The sequence below is a fragment of the Ornithodoros turicata genome, chromosome 5 (assembly GCF_037126465.1).
Source record: "Ornithodoros turicata isolate Travis chromosome 5, ASM3712646v1, whole genome shotgun sequence".
Lineage (NCBI taxonomy): Eukaryota > Metazoa > Arthropoda > Arachnida > Ixodida > Argasidae > Ornithodoros > Ornithodoros turicata.
The window spans coordinates 58,302,504-58,321,493 of record NC_088205.1 but is presented as its reverse complement, the minus strand read 5'-3'; the positions used below and the strand labels follow the sequence as shown (position 1 = coordinate 58,321,493).

The window sequence follows — 18,990 nt, the reverse complement described above, 5'->3', positions numbered from 1 at the left end:
CGTTTCTTGGTACGGATCTGTCCCCTGGCCGACGGCTAGCCAAACGTTTGCTGGCTAAAGGAGTCGTTGGCCAGCTGTCATCCAACTTTTTGCCAACCGTCGGCCATCGGCCATTGCTTGCTTGGGTAGGCTGTAAGGGGCATGAGGCAAAACCTCCCAGCGCATTTCGGCTATGGTTGCCTCCGTTAAATTCGCTGAGTGGGACCGGGCATTGTCATAACGAGGAATGACCATCCCGGACAACATCTCAGGGCACTTTCTTGCGAAACGCGTTTCGCACGGCACCCTTTATCAACGTGTAGTACTGGGCATTAATCGTGACCCCTTGCTCCACTTGCTTGTCTCCTTGCTTCTTTGACGTTCTCTTTCACCAGAAGGCTGATTATGTATCGCTGTTCCATACTGCTCGCCACCATAATAGCTGGCGCTGCTGCACGTGTCTCTGACCGGAGAAGGATGGCGCTATATCCTCCGAAAGTTTTATTCAATTACATTTACTCGCTCATTTTTCTCGAGCAAGACTATTGATCAAGCTTGAAAGGCCCTTGTTATTCCTTTAAAAAAAGGAAAAAAGCAGACGTGGCAAAAGAAGAGACCACTCTGGTCATGGGCGTTCCCAGGATTTTTTACAAGGGGGGGGGGCAAAGTGCTTCCAGCGGGGAAGGGGGCAACGCCCCCCCCCCCCCATCCACCTCTTTTTCTGGAGACGTACGTTGCGGACTGTGAGGGTGTTCAGTTATTCCTATTATGACATCTGAGGATACTCATTACGACCTATGACTAAAGAACGCACTATTTTCACAAACGACCTTGGAATTCCAGGGGGAGGCCGTGCCCCCCCCCCTTGCCCCCCTCTCGGTACGCCCATGACTCTGGTCTCTTCCTTTGCCACGTCCGCTTTGCACTCTGTCTACGGAATGCCTACTTCACCTTGCTGTGTGGCAGCATGTCAAGCAGGTGATAAAGCAAGGACGCTGATATAATTTGGAGACTGATATTATTTTGCATAACGTACTGTTGCAGCGTAAATCTGTAAGAACCTTACCCCAGCTCAGATGGCCCAATTTATGTGGTGACCACAAACTGCCCACTGTTTGGTCACAAATGGGCCAGGGATATAGCCACCAATGAATCCAAGGTGCGGTGTAGTTGTGGTGGTGGATGAGAACGAACTCCAAGCGAAAATCGACTCGATGAGCTAGGTGATCTACAGAGCACAGAATATCAACATGGCTGTGGGGTTCACGAGCAAGGCAAGATCCAGTGGTACAAGAGGACGATGTGGACACCATCCTGTGGAGGGTTCTGGAAGTTTCTTAAAACGCTTGTGGCTGTATGGCACAAGACGAAGGAAATTAATGCACTCGTAAACCATGAGACTTGTACTGGCATGTGCCGAGGTATAAGTATGTACCAACATAATTAATAGTTCCGATACACCAAGAGAAAATGAATATTGCCAAGTACTTGTACCACACAGGCGAATCGCTGGGAAAATGTGCCTACAAAACACATGGATAAGTGATAAATCGGGACGCAGAAGTACAAAGCCAACGAAACCAGAGCCTGGAAGAGTGAGCCGACGCAGTACTCACTCATCGATTCGGACTTGGTACAGCTTTCACAAGAGCTTACAGGTATACGCTAAACACGACCTACGGCCCTACGTGTACACAATACAGTTCAAGCAAAGGTGACATCCATCTACTACTGTACTGCACGAAATACGAGGACGAGAGAAATATCCTAGAAAAGCGTCTCTCCACACTGGACAGCCGGCGACTTACCATTGCTCGGTGCAATGTTCTGGGTGCATGGTCTACAGAGGAGAAATGCCGCAAGGCGGCAAGCTACCTGCTACAATTCCGGCCGCAAACCTGCGGGACCTGTGACGCGTGTGCTTCCGCGCTATTTCCATTGTCCTATGTTTGTGTGGATTTTTATGTGTGCATTTTTTGCGCCCTGATAATTTTTTTTAAAAACAGTGTAGCAAGCCAAATATTGGCTGACCTCTCTCATCACTTAAAAAGAAGAGAGGGTGATCGCGGCGGAACAGCAGGGGCGGCAGCGTGCTGGGGCTTGTGAACCAGCAGAAAAACTTCAGCTGCCCGTCGAACGGAGGAGTAATTAAACCGTTTACTACATGCATTGTCCTCCGCAAGGACGTTAAATGCGGAATGCCATGTGTTCAGATTTCAGCATGCGTTAAACAACCCCCACAAGAGCAAAATTAATCATCGTGTTTATTACCACAGGTGTCTCGCCGGTGTAAACTCGCAATTAATACTTCTAAGCTCTTCAGTTACAAGGGGGTGAATGCTAGAGAAACCTTATGGTGCCACAAGCTTGGCGACTGCCATATCTAGGGAGCGCACGCTAGATTGAGAAGTATCAATTTGAGGACATTTTCACAAAGCAAATACACATGATCGAATGATATGCGTGCACACCTTGCACTGTGGCTAACATGTAAGGAAATTATACGAGCAATTCATATACCAGCGATGCAACAAATAGGGCGTCATTCACTTTTGTAGTTTCCGCTTTTTTCAGCAAAAAACCTTGGATGCAATGCTCCAGAACTTGCAAACTGCACAAGAAAGGCTGCTACAGCTGGAAGAAAGTCAACTGGCATTGAGAACGAAGTACGAGTACAACAGTTGTATGATATTGAATGAGTTTGGTCTCTGCTTTGAAAATTTAAGCGAATCACTTGCCGTTGTGTGCTTATTTGGGCTTTTCGTTTCTTTCACTTTAATGTGATAGCTTTATTGGGCCAACCACCACTATACATGACACAACATGACCACGTGGCGTGGACACGTGCGTGACATGGCTATACTTGATTATCCTGTAATGGTGGCAGCTATTTTATTTTAGTTTAGTTTGTCTCCCACGTCCATTGTGTCCTATTACCTGTATTTTTTTTTATTTTTCTGCGCAGTGTACATATAGACTATCGAACGTACTTATAACACACTAATATAAAATACTTGATTCATACTATCGATGTTGCGCGTAGTATTTCTTTTAAAAAATCGGTATCAAAAGTCTAGAATGAATAATTTAGCGTAGGTACGTAATTTTCGTATACTTGTTCCTGATTAAGCGCACTGCATGCCGGTGTTGCATGTCCCACGTATTTCTTCTCTTCCACGATCTCATGTCTGTAGAGCTGTTGCTCAAGATTCTTCCCACCAAATGCCTGTTAAATGACAGAAGTATAAGGTGAGATAGTTTTCTTACATGCATCACAGAAATATGAAGGTTTCTATATGTACAGCTTGGGACAAAGATTCACGGAGCACGACAGTGGCGTATTTCTTCGTCGGAACGGCCTATCCTATCCATCTTGAGTATGTGCGTGCGCTCCTGTTTACTGCTATAGGGTGTCGCCCCAATGGAGAAATGCGACACCCCGGTGTTCCGTAAACTTTTGTCACAAGTACTCAGTACCCTGTACATATGGCAGGATAAGGGGAGATTTCGTGCATCCAGAAATTTTACGTATATAGGGTGAGAGCCGCGCGAGCGCTGCCTCCTGGCGGCGTGATAAGTTCATGCGCCCCACGTGGAGAACTATGTCAGTACCAGCTTGCAGCGGAAACGTGTTTGCTTTGAGTTTTCTTTGGAAAAGTCTAACTGTTAGAAGCCTTTCTGATTTTTGCATGCTTGCTATACTGTGTACCCAGCAAAACTATAATGTCGATGGAACTCCCTACATCTTGTTTGCCACATACTCGTATACAATCATAAATGAAGCTGCATTTTTTAGGCTTGATCACTCTACGTCAGAAGTAAGCGATTTGAAGAGCAAGTGCGAGGCACAGTCTAAGGAACTCGAGGACAGCTCTAACAAAAAGTAAGTTGTCTTATGGAGTTTTAGAGTGGGGTACCCAAGAGGTTTGGGGCACCCAAGAAATAAGAACTGTCTCGTCACAGCGAGTGCATAGGACGTAAAAAGTGTTTTGCCTAATGGACAGTGGCCAGCCAGTGCTTCTTCGGTGCTCTAATAAGCACTTGGTTATGTTTTATAGAACTTAGCAATGCGCATCGTCACAAGATACCTTTTTTTTTGTATTTCGCGGTCTTTCTTTTACGAGCGCGAAAAAAAACGTGGTCGATCCATTGCGTTAGTATTAAAACTTGAAAACCCTTTGTAAACTGCCCTTCACAACGCTACACACCCTTCAACGACCCTTCGCAAACGCTACACAACCCTTCACACGACCTTACATAACGCTAACGCAAGACAGCATTCGCAGCCAAACGAGCCTTTCGGGCTTCCTCCGATTCAGCTTGGCGGCGCCGTCTCGCGGCGTCAGCCTTCTTTCGCTGCCGCTTTCTTCTTCTTTGTAGGGGGTAAGAGTTGTTAGCCACAGTCAAGTGGCTGCACAGCTTTCATAACCCAAGGCGCGCCCAAGCAGACACATTCGAACCAGTCGACCACCACAGCCTAGCACTGCGGCACTGCCGACGTGCTTGCAACACATCGCCCCCTCTCATTCCCTCTCCACTCACCTCGCATGTGCGCCGCGCGGTGGCTACAGACAGACCACGCCGCGATTCTTGCCTAGTGAGGACTCTAATGCTATTAAAAAACCGCATTAAAAAAATCAAATAAAGCTAAACTTGCTGAAAACACCTCGGTCGGGTGTTTCTCAGGCACTCTACAACGTTCCCTCGGGTCTTGTACCGATGTTTCAAAAGTTAGCTAACTAATTTTAATTAATTTTAAGCGCAATGAAAAAATACCGGTGACTACAATACGCGACTGCTGAAAACATTCAGTCGGTTTCATTCGCGTAGGTCGCTGCGTCTTTTTTATTTTTTGATTTCGTGTTAGCGCCAGGAAGCAATTGTGACTATCAGCGGCGTACGGACGTGGACAGATGGAGAGAGGACAGCAGGAAGGAGTGGGGGGACAGCGGGGTTAGTATGCGTCCTGGGCCGACTTCAGGGGGAACTGTTCCGACATTTGTCTGGAAAGTCTTCGGAAAACCCAGGAAAAACCTCAGACAGCACAGCCGGCGGTAGGATTCGAACCCACCGCCTGCCAGTACACAACACGACCCTTGAGCATCTTTTATTGAATCCTAAAGCACGTTATTTGAGACACCCTGTATACCTGGAAAATCGGAATAGACCTATCCCTGTTTACAAACAAATGACGTCAGATGGTATGACAGCGCCGCCAACTTGGTAGAGTAGAACTACTATAGCAAAAATCAATAAGTCACAAAAAGACACGTTTGAATGTGGATTCTCATATTGTAAGATTTTTTTTTTTTTTTTGCTATTCTTTATATGTTATTAGTTGTATGGCCTTATTCTGCTCCATTCTACCGGTAGCCCTAACTTTTCGGTAGCCCTCTCGGAGTGCACGTGGTGTCTCTATACAAAGCAAGCACGAACTCAGTCGTAATAACAAACCACATTCCGCACAGGGTTACGACATTGACTTTCAGACGATGCAACTTTTGGGATGAAACCTTCTTTTCTTTCCACGGTGGACTGGGAACGCGAATGAAGAAACGAACGCGACTAAAACGTGAACCCATTTGTGTGTACAATACGAAGAAGCCACACGTGACCTTTGTGAAGGAATATATGGCTTTGTGAAACGGCGGTGCTCTCCGCCCGCGCTGTTTCGGTTTCACTATGTCTACCAACGTCATGATTACGTCACGGTGACGTTTCTTCGGTAGAGGTCAATTCGCAAAGGGAAGAACGCTGTAGCCAGGGGCGGATCCATACCGGCGGTTTGGGGGGAGGGGGCGGTTGCTTTGTCGGAGCGCGTAGTGGGGGAGGGAGAAGAGGGAAATCTAATGTATAAACTGAGGTTTTGAGGGGACGATCGTCCAACCCCCCCCCCCCCCTTGGATCCGCCACTGACTGTAGCTGGAAACGTGACAAGCTACTCTAAATTGCTCCTTATGGGATCTCGGTTGTAGAATTATGATTCAGTTTGCATTCTCATGTGGTGCTTGTAACGCATATACGTCTTCGTATCGCCGTACCTCAACACAATCTTCTATGGCGCAGCAAGCTTCTGGAGGAGCGTCTGACAGAAGCTTTGGAGCACGCTGACGCAAGCATCCGCGCAGCAGAGCAGGCTGTTCTAGAAAAACAACAGGCTGTTCTAAAGCAAGCCCAGGTGGAACAGGAGGCTGAAGAGCTTCAGGCTTCCTTAGCTTGCGTTGTGGAAGAGGCGGCACAGCGGACCAAGAATGAGGTAATCAAATGCGACTAACATCAGCACGGTTGACATTTCTGCAGACATGTATCGAGAACTATGGCTGTAGTCTGTTGGTTTCGTGCACCGGCTGTTGTCTGTGAGCAAACAATAGTGAATGGTCGTGCAGCTGAAGGTTCTGTCACATTAACGGACCAATTTGCAAATGTCAGAACTTACTTGTAAACCAGTCTATGACGCTAGAAATGGCCCCTGCAAATTGTTCAGCTGCATTCGATCTACTCAGGTAACATTCGTTGTTCGATCCGTGATTTCTCGCAGCGCGAAAGTACAGCGCATTCAAATATGAGTATGGACGTGATACGACCGGATGACAATTCCCACGCATACGTTGTTTTAATCCTAGCAGTTTCCTTAGATCAGCGCACAGATAAAGTAGAAGTGTGGGAAAAATTGCATGGTAGACGGTTTACGTCATTGCAATATCAGGGGCTCCTGAGGAATCCCTGATACATCCTTCTTATACACAATAATTTTCTTTTTAAATTTTGCGCCAGGTATGGTGTCATACAGCTACAAATGTGACAGTCACCAAACGTGTAGGCAGAAAATGCGCAGAAACAAAGGGAAGATTTTTCTCACCTTGGTATACCTTAACGCGCGTCTTGTCTCGTGGAATATGGGTCAAGACTAGGGGCGGATCTACGATTTTGCTGAAGGGGGGATGGTCTTGGACAGCATGCTACGTACATTGCCTAAGATCAATTGAGGTACTCTGTAAGGATTGGGGACACCCTGGTTCCGCCCCTGGTCAAGACGTTATGAGAAGGCCAGCTTGACTGTGGCGTTACCCCTCATCGTAAGGAGGAGGGGGGATGTTTTCTCCACCCATTCAGCGTAGCGAAGTAGTAATTAAGGTATCAAATTGAACACCAAACGAGTACAGGACGTTGACGTGCCTTCACGATTTTTTAAAACCACATTTTCAGGTAACAGTGTGGGGCAAAATCGCCCTTTTGCTTTTCCTGAAATGATTCTGTTCCACCGAGATTTATAGATGGTGACAGAAATGTTGAGGAAACGGTGTAGCTTTGAAAGATGGAAATCACTGAAAAGGTTAGCCAGCTGTAGGACTCGAACCCACATCTTTTGGATTACCGGTCCAGGGCTTTCATCGTTAATTTCTTAGGCAATTTGAGGCTTTGCATGTATTTGTCCTTTCTATGTTGTTCCAGCCTCAGAACATCAGTTGTCTCAGCCTGCAGTGGCGTAGCCAGACCTCCAAGGTAGGGGGGGGGGGGGGGCTCGATACGAAAACTCGCCCCCCCCCCGCTGATCCTGTGTCGACAACACGCACATACTTGTGCACACTGCTAAACTGAGCATTAAAAAAAGGAACGAAAATAGTTGATTTAGACGTTTACAGTACGCTTACATGTATAGGCTGTCATGACCAATGAGGTGGTGTCACGAGATTGGAAGTATTTTGAAAAGCTCATACTTTGAAAACCATTCAAGAGTGCTTCTTAGATAGACGCCATGAACTGCAAGAACTTTCGCGATCCTCACACTGGTCCCCCCCCCCCCCCACATCTATTATGTTCTCGGATTTGCACGATTTGTGTGGGTCGGTCCGTGGCAGGTAGGGGGGCTCGAGCCCCCCCCCCCCCCTAGCCCCCCCGTGGCTACGCCATTGGTCTCAGGTGTAGCTTTGTCTAGTCTAAAGATCTCGCTTCGTTTTCTTGCGTTGTCGCATGTGGGATTTCCTCCGTGTCACGCTGGGCTGTGGGCCCCACACACCAGAGGCACCGAGGAAGAGCGAACAGCAACTTCAGCTTACCAGGACAAGAGGTTTTCTTTGCTTTTTTTTTTCTACTATTGCTATTACTACAATTGCTATTATTGAACTATACCACGCTTATTCTTGGTCGCAAAATCACCTCCAGCGCCAACATGCGTTGCACGTTGCACGTCGCCTTATGCGTTGCCAACATGCGTTGCACTTGCGTTGCACCTGCGTTGCACCAGTTCCACGTGTTTTCAACGGAGCCAGAACAGATCCATTGGAACCTACGGGGCTCGATTGCCCTTAGGTTTGTTGTGGTAGAAACAGGTTCTATTTTTGAAGCAAACGGACCAGCCTCACTCACCAGCAAACTTACTGCTTAATTGTCTCGCTCAGTTTGCCTGTGATACGACGCCCTCTCGTATTTATTTCTTAATGCTTTAGCATTAGAGTCCTCGCTACGAAAGAATCGCGGCGTGGTCTGTCTGTAGCCACGGAAGTTGAGAGAGGCGCTTCGAGGGAGAGGAGGAGAGGGCGCGTAGAGAGCGCGACGCGGTGCGCCGCCAGTGCAGCTGTGGTGGTGCAATGGGGTAAGAAATGTGTGCGCCAAAGGACCAGAAAAACCAAAGGGCCAAAAGGACCATGTCTTAGTGTTGTAGTGTCGTGTGAAGGGTCGTGTAGCGTTTGTGAAGGGTTGTGTACCGTTGTGAAGAGGAGTTCCCAAAGGGTTTTAAAGTTTTAATGGTAACGTATTTTTCAATAGTACCACATGAGACTGAGCTCTTCTATGCGTTGCCCTCTAGGGATGACGATGCAGCTAAGGCAGTGGTCTTTTTTTTTTTTGTTGGAAAGATATCCGATAATTAGAAATACTAGAACGCAGCTCTGACAGGTTCCACACGAAAGACGTGTCAAGGTTATTCGCATTGGTTCTGGGTCTGTTCAGTGGCTATTCAACAGCCATCCTGAATAAATGACCCGTCTTGTCGTTAATGGACAATTATAGCCATTCTTAGCATGATCATATTGTTTTTATAAAAACCAGAAATGTGGCTGTATAGTTAAGGAATAGCGAAACATGATTTCTATAATAGTTTTTCCCTTTCAGAGCTAGTCAGGCATTTTATGATGCATGCATTTTAAAGGAAATACTACAGTCTGCTTTTGCAGTCACTTGCCGAGCTCCAGTAACAGGCTGTTCGCCCGCATAGATTTGCCTCGTTTATACTGTCACTATGCGCTCCCCCTTTGAAGCCCCTGCACAACGACGTGACGCAGTAACTTAACAGTAAGTTCATCAGTGAACATTGAACATTCTAATAAACCTCTACCCAAGCAACGTCATCATGACGTCGGTGGACAGACTGAAACTGAAACAAATCAGAAGGGGAGGGCTGGGTTCCACGAATGGACACTTGTTCGCTGCCTCCTATTGAAAGAAAAGTAGGACCGAAGGTCACGTCCCTTTCAGGGACCATCGTAATCCCCTCAAGACCGTGGCTTTTTCGGGCGCGACCTTGTTCACCTCTACCTTCGAGCGTAGTTCAACTGTACCAAATTGGTGGCGCGCGCTGTCGAATACTATAACGTCATTTGTTTACAAACAGCAAGAGGTCTATTGAAAGCGATGGAAGATAGGCGTGTACTTCACTTCTGGTCTCGATCTAACAACCCCTTTAGGGCCTGTATGCCAAAGCGGATATTGTGAAAACCACTGGACAGATCCGCATGATGCGGTACATGCCCCCACAACGTCACAGCACAGTGAAACAGACACCTCCCCATCGCATCGTTCTTGTATACTAGAAACTGCACACAACCGCGTTATACTCGTTCGAACGTTTACTCTTGCACATTTAAGAGATTTTCAAAGAACAGCCCTACAGACCCTTAAACATTAGCACCCACGAGACGATCTCGAGTCCCTCGGCAATGCGTCGTTAAGCAGAGTGCCTCCTTACTTCATGTTGAGTCCAATCATAAGGTCTTGCACTGCCTTCCGCCGTCGTTCGTCACCCACCAAGTCAATGTTGATGACTTCTTCTTCGTCCTGGTCCAGGAGCTTGGCCGTCGTCTCGGAGTCTTGTGCCGACTTCTCGGACTTCTCGTGTGGCTTGTACAGGTAATATATGTAGACTCCAATTAGAATAACTGTGAGGACGACCATGATCAACCACATCGCAACGATGCCGTTGGGTAACGACGCTAGGGCACTGCCACTGCTACCGTCCGCGAATTTTGTAGTCTCTATGACGGTGTTTCCGAAGTCGTGAGGGCTCCTTTTGGCCAGGGACTCGAGGAGTTTCAAGCGGCTGGGGTCTTGATGTTCAGCCATGCTCCCTTTGGAGGGTCTGAGGTTGGCGAGCCTCGATGCACTCTTCTTCCTCGTCTAGGTTTCGGCCGTTTGGAGGAGTAACCAGCCACTAAAATATACTCGTTTGAAGGGCTTGTGTACGCTCCGTGTACTTGATCTGATGCAGCCATTTATAGTGGCCTGTGAAATAATTTTATAGGTGCGCTAAACATGAGTTCCTTGAGTTCTCCTTGAGATTCAACCAGTGTTGCCAGATCTCCTGAAATTTCACTTGATCTACTGGATTTCAAGTCGGTCGACTGAAATACTGAAAAAAGATCAAAATGCGCTTAAATGTACTGAATTTTTTGCCTGGAACGCGGTTTTACGTTGCGAACTCCAATTTACGAAACAACGAAAGGAACATTTCACCCGCGCACGATAGATGGCATCGTGCGCTAAAATGCGCGTGGGTAGCGAGGCGCGGAAACAAGATGGCGCATGCTCGCTCTTGGAACTCAGTGTCGATACTCGGAAGCGTAGCTTATTTAGTGACTCTAGTTCCATCATTGTTCGCGTACATGCGGGAAAGTCATGTCGTTCATGTTTGGAACACTTACACAAGTCCCCTATTTGACACAGTGAGGGGTTTACGTGTTATGTGGCGGCTCCAGGCAGTCACCTTTAAAAAAAGCGAGCGGCTGCCCAAGTAAAACAATTTACAGCATATACATTGCAGAACTACGCATATATTCCGCAGGATACCCCGTCAACCCATACCTCTGCCAGTTCGATTGCAGCGGAAAGCGCATGTTAGGGTTTAACATAATCGCGTTAACATAATCACATAGATGCTCACAGTACAAGACAGTCAATGCCCGCAACTGAACATATCTCACATGAGGTGGTTGGGCCATAAAAGTAACGATATAACTTTATTGTGAATGTTGTCTCAGTAGAAGCTATACGAATACATTTATGTATGAGAGCAAATGATGGCATCACGGTGTGCAAGCACGTCTTTACTGTGTACTCCAAATAACAGGTATGTTCTCTTATTCTATCGCGTATATATCGTGATATTTCGTGATTTATCATGCATGTGGCCCACTAGTCGAGTCGCGGAGGAGCGTTTCGCCCCTTTTCTTTTGCAATAAAGTTGTTTTTAGTAGATCTACTGAATTCTACTAAATTTTCTGGTGCCGACCACCTGAATTTCCGCCTAGGTGACCTGGCAACACTGCATTCAACGCCCAATAAGCGCAGAGACGTCCTATATCGGCTTAAAGGGCACATGGGTTTGTCATCCGGTTGGATTAATGTTCTGGTGGACATTGTGTCTTCTCATAAAACACTCGTCGTACTTTCCATTTTGAAGTATTTCTGCCAGTTAGTCGGTGGCAGATCACCTGGAAGATGATGATGGCGGTTTCTTGCGTAACACAAAAGAAGAGTGCGGCCATGGGGTAGGTGTATTACAGGAAAAGTGAGACCTTAGTATCTACAGAGTAGACCTTGCTAATTTCATATGAAATATCGCATGTGCACGTGTACAGGCGGCTATACCAATGGTGATTCCAAGCCTATAGATATGCGGCGATGCCCACATGTTGTCCCAATGGTCATTACCTAAGAACCTCGACGATCATGGTATACGGCTGAACCAGGCCTGCCCAAAAGATGCACCGGCTGTCTTCATCATCTGAGCTCGTTTAGGTGTCACGGTTTCTCCGTCAAAGTTCTTTTTTTTTTCTTGTTGCGGAATTATTTTTGGCACGACGTGCCCCTACACGTCGTTACGTGTGCAACAAGTGGTTTACCAGCGATGGGGTTAGTGAGCTGACAAATACACTTTCAGTTGACAGAGAAAGCCAATTATGCTACCCTCTCTTATGTTTTACTTTAGTGATTACATCATAACGATATGAGCCCAGCAGTTGTCGCTTTCCATCGCTTAATTGTCCAAGATGATGTAGCGCCCTGTACAGGAGCAGGAAGTAGTAACAGGATAGAAACCCCAACAACACAAGGCTGTCCTATGGATATCCGATGTACGTCAGAAGTTGGATGTTGGGATATCCTGGGGATAACGAGTTTCGTCCGATATATGTACGCTCACAGGTCCAAGTGAGAGAAAGAAAGACTCGTCTTTGATATCCGACAGACATCCACCCCAAGGCTGTACTCGGGATATCTGATGTACGTCTGAAGCTGGATGTTGGGACATGCTGGAGATAACGAGTTTCGTTCAATATATGTACGGTCACATATCCAAGTGAGAGAAAGAGGGAGTCCTCTGGGACGTCTGAAAGATATCTATAGGGACGTTAAGCGGACGGGGGAGGGACGTTTTATGGGCATGTCTTCCAGCTAATGCTCATAATAAACCAGGCATAATCTATTCTTAATTTTAAAGCACGCACGCTATATTACTAATGTGAATAATTTAATTAATCAGACGAAATTGTTGTACTACATTAAATTTATGGTTAAGAGGGCATACCTTCTCCCTCTCCCCATATGCATTCTGTGTGGGACATATTTGAAGCTTTTCCTCCGTAACCAGCGGTCAGATTTTAATGCGAGTGGTCTTACTGGAAAGGGGACGACAACATCAGTAACAGGTGGGGCTTGGAACTTTGAAATTGTTCTCATTTATTTTATGATCAAAGCTTGGAGGGTATGCACAAGAACCTAAAATAAATTCTAAAATTCCGGGCCCTACACGCCCCAGATCTTGTCGTCCTCTCCTCGATACCACAGGTGATGTGATGTGATAGAAAAAGAAAAATGGGGATTTAAGATACCACAGGTATAAAAATTTTACCGTTGATTGCTGAGAAAAAGCATCAAATCGCGCGCCATTGAAAATGTACGTGGGAAAGGCTGGTATTCCCTCTTACCACAGTAAATGCTACGCTCAGATCCTCGTGGACTTCTCCAACGGGAGAGCCTCTCAACTTCACGGCTCTCATCGTTCGTTGTTCGCTTTGTGTCGGTTGTCTGACATGTTGTGCGCACTTGCCAAGTTCGAATATTCTATGAAACAGTCTATGCTGGTTCTTTGATGTTTCCAAAAAAGGAAAGGCACGTTTATAGGGCACTCTAACTGCAGGGGTGGGGGATCACACAGCTACAGTCACTTTTTCTTGTCAGTTATGTTTCAAAAATTATGAAATTCCAGATTCCGATTTCAGTCACGGCATGTTGTCCCGTAATTCGGAACTGTCGATCCACTCTAACGGTGCAAAAAATGCTAGTTTCACTAAATATGTCACATCCAGCGCTTGAATCTCAGACAAAAAGAAGAAGAGATATTCCAACATCCAGCTTCAGACGTACATCAGGCATCGTTAGGTCTGCCATGTGTTGTTGGGGCATAGATCACCGCGTATGTCCGTTTCTGGATATCCTGAGGATATCATTTCCGCGTTTTATTTTCTTCACCCACGCTGGATATCAGAGGGATAGCCATCAGACAGACGAATCCGACCACGTACGTTAGGACATCGTACATCCAGTGGATATCCGGTGCTGTTGGGGATCGTTCCTGCGCCGTTTCCTGACTCTCAGGAAAGCAGGTGACCGCTGTTTCTTTCCATCTGTGTCTGAGTAATCTGATCTCGAATATTCGTCCATTGTTTTGTTTCGGTAATGTAACACGACGGCTACGACCGGCGTGGTATACTCCTTGTCCGCTCTATGCAGGGTGACGTAACGCGTTGGCCTTCGGAGGGGAAAGTTTCCGCGACTCCTCTCCACGTTTCTGTTTCGACTTGAGTACTCGCTTATTTGAGGCATAATTTGTCACATGAGAAAGAAACGAAGTTGATGGCAGGTATACAGTGGATGTTGCACCAACTACTATGTGCAGCAATTTTTTCACCCATCGTTCCGAAGTATCCCTTTAAGGAGCTTCGTTACAGCAGCAATGGAACAGCATTGGAGCTCACACATCATAGTGAAACGAGGTATAATTGCTACTCCGAAGCAACATCGGAAGTATACCTGTTTGCATGTTGCTTTGGGGATTAAAATTTTAGGTCAAAGTCAGACAAATGTGTAAACTTAGCTTCTGAACCCCTGGAAAAGCGTTAGGAATTGCTAGCGGATCATATCTCCAGGAGCCACGGATATGGGACTGAATTTAACTTATGGAACCCCCGAAATTGTGCCGTAAAATTTCCATAGAAATGTGCGTAGACCTTGCGGAGCCCGTCATTACTTGTCTTCTCTGTTAATCATCCCTTCCGAACAAAATCACTCAGATAAGTGCTTCGAACTCAACTTTGCAAAATCATTTCAATATACTTGAAATCGCTTTTGTGTGGCTGTTTATTTCGATGTTCTTTTTCCATTCCAGATAGATAAAGTGCAAGCGAAAAAGGACTCTTGCATCAAGGACCTTGCACAGCAAATTGAACATTTACAATCGGTATGCTTATTTATACGTGTAACGCACTTTTAGTGGAGGTCAACCGGCGGAGTTTCGTTGGCCTCTCTTGGGCTTCGAACAGAACGAAGTATGGGGAAAAAATGGGCATCTTTTCACTGGCTTTGCGCACTGGGCTTTCAGTGGTGAGGCTCTCACCTTGGCGGGAGTACATCACATTCTACGTGACCCACCCAAACGTTGCCGTCATGCGCACTGCTGACGCTGCTGTCAGTAAGGCCGAATGTCGAAGTTTGAGTGATTGTTAACTACTTCGTAAAACGAAGTAGTTTATTATAAGGGGGAAGCGGGAATATATTTATTACAAAACAAAATAAAGAAAGGAATTGTTGTTGGTTGGGTGAAAAAAAAAGTTGTCCTTATATTTTTGTAACTTTCAAGGTAAACGTTTGCTGGTTTGAGCGCTTCTACGCCATTTTATCATGTATTGCAGGTTTGTTGGTTTTCGCACAAGTCGCCCTCGTGAGAGACTATAACCACATATATCGTATTCACACGAACGACATTCCCCGGAATACTTCAGCGGAAGTCGTCATAGCTTTCTGCTACCACGTGCGTGAGAGCACGCGTTCAACGACATGTCTTTTCGTGCTCTTCTAACCATTAGGAATATCCTGTGCCGCAAGATATTTCGTAGCAGACGACAGGCCCGATGAATGTCGTCTGCTATGTGCACAGTACGCCACTCCTGATATCCTGGCGTCATGCCCAGTTTTTTTTTTTCTTTTTCTTCCAATGGAACTATTCCGTAGGAATGTCAATCGTGTGAATATAGTGTTGCATGCGCCATTACAACAACAAACGCAGCCTATGAACTGTTCTGGGTGGCTGAACCATAGGTCATTGAACACCGGTGTGCATGATGTGTGGCGTTCCTTCTTCAGTACCAGGGAATAGGGAACGCGATGGTGTACCCTTCGTCGTTAAAACCTTATAGCGCAGGCCTTTAGAAACAGGTCTTAGCTTTCAATACTTCACTTGTATTTCACCTTGACTCGCGATATCGCATCTCCTACCTACTAGACGCTCTGCGAGAAAGAATGCGCCTTGGATCGTCTGTCTCAAGAGAAAAACAACTTAGACAAAGAAATTGAGAAACTTTCAAGCGACAATGCGATGCTACGGGACAAAATGGAGCCAGTCTACAAGACGTTGAGTCAGTCACTTGTTGAGGCTGAACGAGACCGGGACAAGTATAAGTTCCAATTCGAAGCCCAAAAAGCACAACTTGCCGAACTACAAAACAGGTAAAGCCTTCTCTGGTGAGTTTTAGTACGCATTTGTGATTGCTTTCGAAAAAAAATAAAATAAAAGAAACCGCACCGCTATCTAAAATTAAATCTGGACTTGCAGGTTACATGTGCAGAATCCTTCATCGTTCATTTCTGATTGCTTGAATTACTGTGGCATGACACATTAAAGGAGCATGGAAAGACTCGCAACAAATAGGTACAGCTAGAGGAGATATTAGGAAGATCATGCCCTGGGATACATATCCGTACAAAAAAGTACGAGTGCAGCGCGCCGTCTGGTGCGCGATAGAGCTTTCAATCTCGCCAGAGAGAAAAGCTGCCTCCCTTGGCTGCCAGTCTGCGACGTCACGTCAGTCAACCAATAGTGAGGCGCGCGCCTTCTTTTTCCTTCGTTCTCTCTCTCTTTCTTTCTTTCTCGGCGAGGTCGCCGTCGCTGCGCGCAATCTTGTACACTATTCTTCTCGGGAGATTCTCACTTCCCAAAGGAAATATTTTGCGTGACAGTTCCCGAAGGTAGTTTGTTCATGTCACGCGGTAAAAAAATATATGGTCGAAGTGCTTTCCATGCTTCTTGCCGTCGTTAGCCGAGATGACTTTTTTTTCTTTTTTGCTATACAAAATTGCCGAAAAGAACAAAGACACGGGCCCTCAATAACAGGTACTGCACAGAGACACAGATCCGACTTACATCCCCATCACCAGATCCGCAGCCCACACAATCCTCGCGAGGCGCAATGTCAATTTTGTGACATGACACTTTCCTCCTACTTCGTCTTCTTCTTTTCCTCTTCTTCTTCTTTTTCTTTTTTACTTCTTTTTCTTTCCTTCTCTTTCTTTTCCTTCTGCTTTTCCTCTTCCTTTCCTTCTTTCTCTTTGTCTTTTTCTTCTACTACTTCTTTTTTCCTTTGGATAGCTGAGGCTGGAAGATGTAGGATTGTCCGTGCCCTCAGTTTTCCTACATCATGACTAGGGTTCTGCGTTTTCGGTTTTTATTTTTGAACAGATTCGGCGTATGTTTTTCGATGCTTATTGATTTTCACGAAATCGGCGTTTTTCGATGTTTTTCCTGGCTTGTACATGGTTACTCGACAGTTATTGCCCCATCTGACATCGATATCGATATAACTTGCTCTCAAGTGGAAGTTCGTGTTTCAATTAGTATGATGTGAGCAAAATTACTTGGCACTGCACTACCGTTTAGAAGGAAAACGCAATGAAAACAGAGCCGTCTTTGGCGGCAAGGAATGGAGTCCCCAGGAGGCAAAGATTGGCGGCAACAAATGAGACAGCAGGAGAAGAGCGCGCATACCTATCGTGCGCGCGTGGATTTGGAACGGGTCCGATTGTCGTGTTCCGTATATGCGCGGCATGCTGCACATTGCTGCATTTTCAACACCGATTCACTGAATTGTAGCCCACAACAGTTGTGGTGAATGTTCCACTGACAACATTTCTCTTCACGTCCTTCGGACAACGACGCCAGTCCGCTTGGCAACGCGCACTATGTTTTTCACCGAAACTGCTCCATGGCGTGGCACGCTCAGTATGAACTAAAGACGTGGACGCACGAGCTGAAACGACGTTTACTGCTTATCGCCGAAGCAGGAAAGAGTCCGGTATAATTATTTCCATTCTAGCTCCGTAACCGAATCGAAGTTTTCAACTATGATAACAAGTACGAAATTAACATAGCGTGTAACGTAATTTGAAGTGAACTTGTTTTCGCATTTTAGTGCCCCTTTAATATGTTTTACGCACGTTCTTTTCTTCTTTTTTTTTTTCTGCCAAGTTGCCTTTCGAAACACAGTGGACGCCTCGCCAATAACTGCCACTTCCGCTATCGCCCCGTCGAAGGGAACGGAAAGTGAAAGGCATTTCGTTTCAGATACATGGTCGAGATGAAGTCAAAGGAACGCGAAGTTGAACATCTGGAAACTTCTCTGCGCGAGATGGACATGAAGGCGGACGCCTTGATAGCATCTCAGATCGAGCTCCAACGCTCTTCGGCGGAGCACAAACAGAGGGCGCAGATGTTGGAAGCGGAACTTGTTACACAGAGGAAGCAGCTACAGGAACAGGTGTGAACGCTAGGAATGTGATCATTTGCACATAGAGCATTATTTGTCTCGTTATAAATCGTTACAAAAGAAAATCGTTATAAGCAATCAGGCATTGCTATCGTTATAAATAAAATTTCAATTGTTACAAATTTATTTCAGCGAGTGTCGTTGCGTTACAGGTGCTCACGAGGTACACATTTCCGCAAACAAAGCGTTAAGTTGTCTTTGGGAAATTTCGGAGTTCAATTCAAGAAATTAAATTTGCATCATTCGAAATGACATAAAAATGGTACCAATATGTGGCAAATGTTTTTGAAAAAAAAAAAAAAGATCCCTCGACCGCATGTCTCTCCGGTGCCTACGTTATCTGCTATAAATTTCTATCATGGTTGGTGGGTGGACCACCCTGTATTATATGAGACAGGTTAGGTGCAACCACGCCCTACTAGATTATAACGACCATGTCATAGGCACCCCTTCCCAACGCCGCGTTTGGAAGCTAGCGGTGGCGCTACTGATCGGCCCGGTTATCGCTTCCTCAATTTCTGCAATACCTTGTACCTTAGCTTACCTTGGTATTTTAGTACAAGCGGTGGATGTCCCACGGGAGATACTTCTTTCTAAAGTTGCGTCCATATCACCATCGTTCTACGCGTTTTCATAGGAGCTGTTGCTGTCGTCTACTACGGTGGTCGTATGTCCGCTTCTGCGCGTTCAAAATTCAAATTTTCATTGTTCAATCATAATGTAGATCTCGCGGGCCGATGAGTAGCGCCCCCAGCGGATCGTGCGGATGGCCTCCTCATAGGGTTTGCCGATTATGACACGGTCGTTATAATCTAGTAAGTCGTGGGTGCAACAACCCTCTTCATGAGGGAACAAACAAGCATAGAAAGGAAAGCCTCACGAGGGTTTTTTGTTGGTTTGTTTGTTTGTTTGTTAAAAATGT

At 46.0% G+C, this 18,990-nt stretch overlaps 1 protein-coding gene across 2 annotated transcripts in view; it reads left to right on the top strand.

Annotated features, from left to right (window-relative positions):
- Positions 1-18,990, top strand: part of LOC135396082 (myosin-9-like) — a 61,208-nt gene that overhangs the window by 29,897 nt on the left and 12,321 nt on the right. For both annotated transcript variants that reach the window (XM_064627122.1, XM_064627121.1), the window contains 6 exons: positions 2,554-2,645; positions 3,776-3,862; positions 6,046-6,235; positions 14,639-14,710; positions 15,752-15,975; positions 17,867-18,059. In XM_064627122.1, coding sequence (XP_064483192.1) covers positions 2,554-2,645; positions 3,776-3,862; positions 6,046-6,235; positions 14,639-14,710; positions 15,752-15,975; positions 17,867-18,059 — 858 coding nt within the window. The remainder of the gene's footprint in view (positions 1-2,553; positions 2,646-3,775; positions 3,863-6,045; positions 6,236-14,638; positions 14,711-15,751; positions 15,976-17,866; positions 18,060-18,990) is intronic.